This window comes from Sander lucioperca, chromosome 13, assembly GCF_008315115.2.
Source record: "Sander lucioperca isolate FBNREF2018 chromosome 13, SLUC_FBN_1.2, whole genome shotgun sequence".
Taxonomy (NCBI): Eukaryota; Metazoa; Chordata; class Actinopteri; order Perciformes; family Percidae; genus Sander; species Sander lucioperca.
This window is the reverse complement of record NC_050185.1, coordinates 20,176,089-20,184,091: the sequence shown is the minus strand read 5'-3', so window position 1 is coordinate 20,184,091 and position 8,003 is coordinate 20,176,089. Positions and strand designations below refer to the sequence as shown.

At 42.8% G+C, this 8,003-nt stretch overlaps 1 protein-coding gene across 1 annotated transcript in view; it reads right to left on the bottom strand.

Annotated features, from left to right (window-relative positions):
* Nucleotides 1–992: 992 nt before the first annotated feature.
* Nucleotides 993–8,003, bottom strand: part of spry4 (sprouty homolog 4 (Drosophila)) — a 7,252-nt gene continuing 241 nt past the window's right edge. Inside the window, exons 1-2 of the mRNA XM_031280788.2 lie at nucleotides 7,981–8,003; nucleotides 993–5,467 (exon numbers count right to left, since the gene is read on the bottom strand). The exon at nucleotides 7,981–8,003 is cut by the window's right edge and continues 241 nt beyond it. Of these exons, the coding sequence (XP_031136648.2) occupies nucleotides 4,271–5,416 (1,146 nt within the window). The 5' untranslated portion in view covers nucleotides 5,417–5,467; nucleotides 7,981–8,003 and the 3' untranslated portion in view covers nucleotides 993–4,270. The remainder of the gene's footprint in view (nucleotides 5,468–7,980) is intronic.

Below are 8,003 nucleotides of genomic sequence, written 5' to 3'. Positions count from 1 at the left end.
GGAGCAGACGCTGCAGCGCCTGCAGGGCTTCTGCAGCGGAAACATGTTCTTTATGTGATGCTGGAAGGCCTGCTCTGCTCTCTTTATGTCTTCTTTTTCCTTCCTTGCTGTCTCTTTTCTACCTTTCTCACACACTCAGTGTCGTTCATTTGTTCCACTCTCCTCTCCCAGGTGCACTTGGGTAAACACCCAGGAAACAAGCGAGTAAAGGGGAAGGAGGGGAGGAAGAACGCCTCAGGCTAACAGCAGTGCAGGTGGGCTTGGGGTGACGTGTGTGTGAGACAGGAAGATATTGTGTGCTCCAGCTTCTTAAGGAGGTGCTTTGGAGAGAAAGGAATGTTACACATCCAGATTATAACAGACCACCTCTATAAACTAGGAGGAAGTCAGTTTAACCTGTGATACAAACACACACACAAATACAGCAGCCATCAAGCATTAAGCTCTGATATGAAGTGACCCTCTGTGTCATGTTACATCGTCTAGAGGAAGTCGCTGAATTTTTTCCTCTTACTTATGGAATGTTTTCTTTCAGTTTAAGGTCAAGCTGCTTTATTTGGCCTTCACTGACCTACCAGTGTTTTATAGAGAGCAATCTATTCAGACACAGGAAGCGGGGGACCTCAGGAAGTTGAGGTGTTGATGTAAAACAACTAAAGCCGTAAATGTTCTCTTACAGAATGATTCATCGTAAGTAATCGCGTCTAGTCACTAAAGTTTCTTCATAAGAAGCTTATAAGTGGTTACAGAGATGTTAAAAGCTGTTAAAAAGGGATTTTCTGTGCTATAATGTACTGTACATGGCTGTAGGCTGCTTCAGTTATGGTTTCACTCAGCATGTTGGTCCTTTTTCATCATATCAAGTTTTAGTAGTAGAAAATGTTGATATATATATATTTGGCATTACATTAAGGTGTGTGTGTGTGTGTGTGTGTGTGTGTGTGATATCCGGGTGGTGAAAACTGCTCAAAAGTAACGACACAACAGCCTGGTATATTTAACAATATATATTTCCATTGTCAATGTACATTCCATTTCAACATAAGCTTTCTTCACAAACAAAAAGTTGGCATCTAAATAAATACTATATAAAATAGAACTTCGAAATAAATATATCTATAAAGGGAACCTTTTATATGAGAGATTTTTTTTCTTTTTGTTATATCTAAACAAAACAAAAGCACAGATCTCATTCTTAATCCCCAACATTGACATTGCAAAGGCATAAAGGAATGGAGTAGCATTACCCAGCTGTATGAGACTTTTCCTCTTGTTTGGGTTGAAAAAAATCAGTGCCCACAATTGAGCAACACAGGGGTATGGGTGTGTAAAAGTCACAGCATTGTTGCAAAGGAAAAAAAAAGGTATTAATCAATGAGTTGTCGTTGTTGGATGATTATTCCACACCTTAAACAGGCCAGTGAGCATATGTAAAAGTATACAGCTAAATGTGAAGTAAAGAGCATTGCTCTTGCAGTGACAGTGCTGAGGAATAAGAGAAAAGAAAGGCAGCGACAGTTGAAAAAAGAGGTCCACTGGTTAAAAAGTAAATGGCACAGAACTACAAATCGAGAGGAAAAACAAAGATGGGTGGGGGGGGGACACGCCGACGAAAAAGAGAGACACACTTGTCTTTCTGTCCCGTCTCTGTGGTATGACAAGTTTATGCACAGCAGCTGTGTTTGTCAATCAAGACCAGGGGTGTTTGTTGGACTATTTAACAGGGAGGAAGGAGTAAAGAAGAGGGAAGAGAGGAAGGGGGGAAAAAAGCAAGAAAGAGAAAAAGAGGGGAGAGAGCTGAGAAACTGTGCAGTAACAGCAGGAAATGGGTTGATCCTTATAGGGGTAGATTGTGTTCCCTGTGTGGATTCAATGAGTCCACAGTCTTTAGGACTCGGAGAGGAACCAGGGAATTAGCTTAGCCTCTCGACTGCTAATTAGCCATGGATAGCATAAACAGCAGGAGTTTTTTTCTTCTTTTTTTATTGCTGGGCACACTTTTCTAAATCAAGTGCTAGTAATAGAAAGACCTATCATTTTTGTTACCTATTCCCCGACCTTCCTCTCACCACCCTCCCTTTCTTTTTTCTCCTCACAACCTTGAAAACATCTTAATCTTACCCTCAAAATATATATTTAATATATTCTCTATATATTTTGTACTGAATTGTAGTTATAACGTACCATGCAATCTTTCAAGGACATTTAAAAGTCTCTTCTAAAGGACACAAATGTTGTGAAACTATTTACAGCAAATAACATTTCACCTGCATAGCTCTATTACTAAATATATTGTCAAAACATTTGTGATTTTTGCCACCCATCTACATGTATTAGGCCTTTGCCCAGTCACACAATCATTCTCAGTTTTGGCACCTTACTCTCGGACTTGGAATTGCTATGTTTTGAAAATATTGCCTCATACATTCAAGACTAAGGACAGCATGTTTTTTTCTTTCCTATTTTCCTGTGTGATAATCAGCTTTGTGCAACAACACAAATACAGGTATCGGTAAAGTTAGGCACCCTAATGGAAGTTAAGTGTCCAACATGAAAGAGAGGTGTGTGTGTTATGGAGCAACAAAGACAGTATGCCTTTATGCCAAACAGAAAAGGCCATCTGTATTAAAGGGCAGCATGCCTTTAAGAACCAACTGCCGTCAACCTCATTTGGCAAGAGTGCATAACAACTGTGATCACTCAGACAGCGAAAACAAGCTACTTTATGCTAGCTTCCTTTGGCAAAGTCCTAAGAACATCATGCTAGCCACAAAAATAGACTTTAAGAATAAAAGACAGACTATCTGATTAACGCAGCTATGCAGCATAATGATTAGAATTTAATGAAGACACTGTGTAAAGGAGGTGTGGACTAAATGTCGTGCACGCAAACTTAATGTGAGATAGCTGAGGTGGTTAATACTGTGCTTTAGTACATCCTTTAAGGGGTTTGCGTCTTCCTAAAAAGGTTGTGCAAGTGGCAGGTTTGATTTTGACAAAGGCTGACTAGATACAAACACAACAACTTTTCTATGTCTTCCCTCCCTCCTTTTCACTCTCTATCACTTGCATCTCCTCTTCTCTGGAAACATTATTTTCTGGCCAGTTTGTCTCTCACTTAGCTTACTTTATTTTAATTATTCACTATTGCCTTTTTGCCCCTAAATGTTTCTTTGCCTTCTTGTGCAAAGAGGAAGTAGACCAGGCTCTTCGGCAGTTTATAAATCAACATGCTGTAGGCCAAGTTCTAGAGAGGATTACTGAAACAGTCCCTGAGAAGGTTGGGTATACTTTTTTTTACACATTTCTCTACGACACATCGACTTCTAGCACGGTGGGTAACCATTAGACTAGAGCATGCAGGTCATGACATGCATTACCTCTGAGGTGATTGATGAACAGCATTCAAAATCTTTTAGAATCTCCAGGCTTCACCCCCCAAAAATAGGAAACACACTGTAAAGTGATTACTCTCTCTCACTTGCTGTACAGCTGATTATGCACAATAAAGACTTTTATTAGGCTATGGGAAATTACTATTATTTTCTCCAAAAAAAACGTTGGTTTTTACAGCTCCTCCATGGAGATTTGAGATACAATGTTAGCATTACCAAGCTAGCATCTTTAAGCTAAGACAGGAAAAATGGTGACACTAAAAGATGGTGATCATCATAATAGTGGAGAGAGTGAGTAAGTGGTGGTTTTACTCTTGCAGTGGCCTATCATAAAACCACAGTACAGGTAATCACTTGTTCTTGAGGGACACTGGGCTGTGCTTTTGGGGGGGTGGGAGCGGGACGTACAGATATTTATCTTCATCAAATAACTTTTACGCTATCCGAGCATCAGCAACCCAGCTTCTGGTTAGTTACCGTTACAAAATTATCTGAGAAATACAGAGCAGCAGAAAGGTACAATGACTTTGTGCCTTCAGCCATCTTTTCAAAACAACACAAACACCAGTCCCACAATCTAGTCTCTTCTTCTTCTTCTTCAGTCACTCTTACAAACAAAAAACATCTCAGTGGACCTGGTAGCTATTCATACTAGCCAACTCTCTCAGATCAGTCCCCTTTTGATCATCCATCCTATCAAACATAAGTCAAGAAGCCATTTAAGTACCTTTGTTTTACATAAGTCACCTTCCAGCAGATTAATGGGGTAGTTTAAGGGGTTGGTATTGGATTGTCCTATCCATAGAGAGCAAGCAAGTACTGTGCGGTCCTGTCCATTTTTTAGCGAGGCCACTGCTAGCCAATTTGGGCCACTATCATGACCCCTGCTGCTGCTTCTCTAATGTCCCAACTTTTGCTTCCACGCCACCGTTTTTACACACGGGGGCGCTCACACCACCCTGCGAGTTCTTGCAGCGGCAGCCGGGCCTGCTAACATTGTCGTAACACTTCTGTCCCAGTTTGGCCAGGCCTGTAGCTGGCAGATAGCAGACCAGGCAAGGCAGGACAACTGAAAGGGCAGCCATGAAGGACCAGCGTGCGCAACAGTTAGCCTGGGAGCACGAGCAGGGCTTGTCAGCGCAGGAGCCCTCATCGTCCTCATCCTCGGTGCAGTGGTAGAAGATCCCTTTGACCAGGCACATGCAGGTGGCTGTATCCACCAGGCTCTGAGCAGAGCACAGGCACTCCTGGTTGCAGACCCAGCAAGAGGGTAGGGTTCGGGGGAGCGTACACTCCGTGCATCGGCACTTTCCGCAGTGCTCGCAGAGAATGAGATGCTTCTTCTCGGCCGGGGAGGAAGGGATCAGTGCCAACCCCTGTTGGCCTCCAGTGGTGCACACGCCTCCCGCAGGCATCTTTGCAGAATTGAGGTCCAGCGATTTAGAGGAGGAGGAGGAGCAGGAGGAAGCAGAGGAAGAGGAGGTGAGGACTTTTGATTCAGCGGAAGTGAAGCAGCCTGGAGTTCGGGTAATGATTGTGTTGACTGGGCCCTGGTGGGGGTGCAGGTTTGGGTGGTGGTCCACTGTTGGGGTGGGCGCAGCGTGGTCCAGCAGCCTCTGATCAGATGAGGTGCTGCTACTGCTGCTGATAGAGCTGGGCCTCCCACTGAAGGAAATCCAAGGGTGAGTAGTGTTGTCCTGGTGAGGGTGGGGCTCGCACCTGCCCTGCTGGTGGTGTTGGTGATTGTGATGATGGTTCTGGTTTGCCCCCAGGAAGGCCTCCTGATTCTGACCAAGCCAGGTGATTCTTCGGTTCACAGACTTCTGGCTCGGAGGCTGCTGGGAGACGATGGCTGGGCTGTCGATGTAGTCATTCTCCACATGCGAGGACTTTATCTGGTCGATGGGGTAGATGGTGAGAGGGTGCTGCAGTCGGCCGTAGGGCACTCGACTGTCCAGCAGGGGCTGAGATATGACGGAGGAGGACACTCCGGGGATGTGGTGGGGAACCCTGGACTCCATGTGTAGGCTGGTGCCTTGCACGTCTTCACTCTAAAGCAGCATTTAGCAAAACTGCAAAGACAGATACAAAAGAGAGTTATAATCGGCTGCATCTGCTGTTGTTTAAGTTCTTGCTCTTTTACCCTTTTGATCCTCCTTTTTTCCAAACACCATATCTTAAACCACAAATAAAGCAAAGTATATTATGAATAAAGGGTGACAGGGGAAAAATAACATTGTGATAATTTTATATTATCACAAAACTGTCCAAAGACTGACAGCCAGGTTAGCCATAATGAACAGATTGTGAATATGTGCCTTCCTTAATTTGTCTTTAACCTAACCAGGAGAGGTTGAGGTCAAAACCTTAAGTTTATTTGACATGGTATGAGAAAAAATAAATTTTTGCATGTGTTCAACCTTGTATTTATTCACACGTTATATTGGAGGGTCAGGATGTAAAGTGTCATTTTTACCTTCTGTGGTATAATTTCAATTTCCTGCTGCTTTTTCATTGCTTCTGTTGATGACTACTTTCCCCACATGGTTGAGACCTTTCTGTGTGACTGTAATATATCATACAATGACTAAACGGGTTCACTAGATTTCAAATCGACACCCCGAAGAGCATGTAAAACTGACATATATTACAAGTAGTTTACTTTACCAATAACAACTAGTAAATCTTTACAACCAGAATGTTTCAATCTCTCAATAGAAATCTTTTTCAAGGCCGGATCTCTGCAATAATCTGAATGTAGAGTTTCCAACCGATCTTGATCTTTAGACTGAATACCAACAGGGTTTCAAACCTCCTCTATTCTAACTTTGACATTAGAACAATAGAAGTTGGGCTCTCACCACCTCCCCTCTAAAGAGCAGGGAGCACCAGAGAGCAGGGCTTGCATGCAAAAGACTTAAAGATGCAAAACAAGGCAGAGCAAAGAGAGGAGGAGTGATTGCCAGAAAAGAAACTTTAACAAAGCCAAAATGAATACAAGAGGTTAAGGAAATTAGGTGTTTGTATCGAATCACACATTAATATGACTGTAATATAATTTAACCTATAATTGGTGTACTGTAATTGTGTCACTCTCAGTGAATGTAGGCCTACAGTATATAGCAACACGCAAATTTTGAATCGAAAAAAACAACAATTTGTGAATGGATCTGATTTTGTGAACTGCAGTTTTTTTTTGAATGAAAGCTGCTGGCTGCATTCGGTGTTGCAAGCATGAATCAATGCGCTCCAGTCATGATGAACCTGAATGAAATCGGTTTCATCATTCATTTCATCGATGAACGCTCGACCTGACCTACTTTACAGAAACAAAAAGATGATTGAAAACAAACGTCGCGCCACAACTGAGATTTCCACTGACCAACATCTGCGATGCTTGGCTAATTGCAAAATACCACAAAATCCAGCTCGAGTCCATAAGATGCATTTTGGTTTTGATGATTCTTTCAAGGCAACCTGCAATTTCCAAGGACCTAAAAACGATCGTGTTGTGCTTTATTACTGCTGATTGATGATCTATTTTATGTAGCTATAAAAAAAATCGGACCGTCGGCTCATGTTGTTCTCCTTTTACTCTGATTTGCAATAGCCTGGTTGAGAAACCTGTTGCGACATTGCTGGCACCGATACAAGCGCTTGTGATCGTCAAATCTAGACCATTATGAGCTCCAAGTCGGAACAGTGCGTGTATGTGCGCGCGCGCGTCTGTCCTCCCTTTGAATGGACTGAGTCATAAACCGGACACGGCCGCTCGGCATACTCAAATAGCATTTTTATATAGGCATTGTTACCACGTATGCAACACCTTATTCTTAATATCTGTAAATTGATAAAGAAAATGGTACACTGTGTGGCACCAGACGGTGGAGGGGTAGTTTTAATCGACGGCGGTTAAATGCGTGATTAGATGCGTGAATTTGGACGTTATTGCTCTTGGCAACCAATATAAGCTTAAACCACATTTTCATATTTTATGGGAAGTTAGCCGGATAAGATAAAAAAAAAAAGCTTATGAGAAAAAACACCTGACACAAACAGACATGGTGCGCCAACCAGGCGGTCGCTGCAGCGAGAACGAGACACGCAACCGAACCGCCCGAGATAGGCTACAACATGAACTAGGCTTCAGAGTGGACGGAGATTTAGACAGAGGTGGAAATATGGATCTTTTCCGCTGCCTTTTATCGTGACAGTGGTTTTAAAAAAAGCCACAAATAGTGACGCTATATATGTTGAAATACGTAGCCTATCTGCTGTCAAATAAAGCGGCATTTCTAACAAGTAGCCTACGCTTTACAACGCAACAGTGTTTCCCCTCTTACCACTCCACTCAACCTTGCTTTTGGTACGAAATCGGTGGTTAAATATTGACTCAAAGTGCAAAGCCAGCTCGGCGAAACGGCTTGCTGCAAATAGAGTTTGCGAGAGCGTTTTCATGCCTGTGATCCGGTGGATTGAGAGGGACAGTCAAGCGAAGGCTTAATGGACTTGAAGGTTCGTGCAGCCACAAGCTCACAAGTTCCACACATTTAACGATGAGGAAACACCAGAGGTGATCACTTACTGTGGTTTCAGGATAAAATTCTC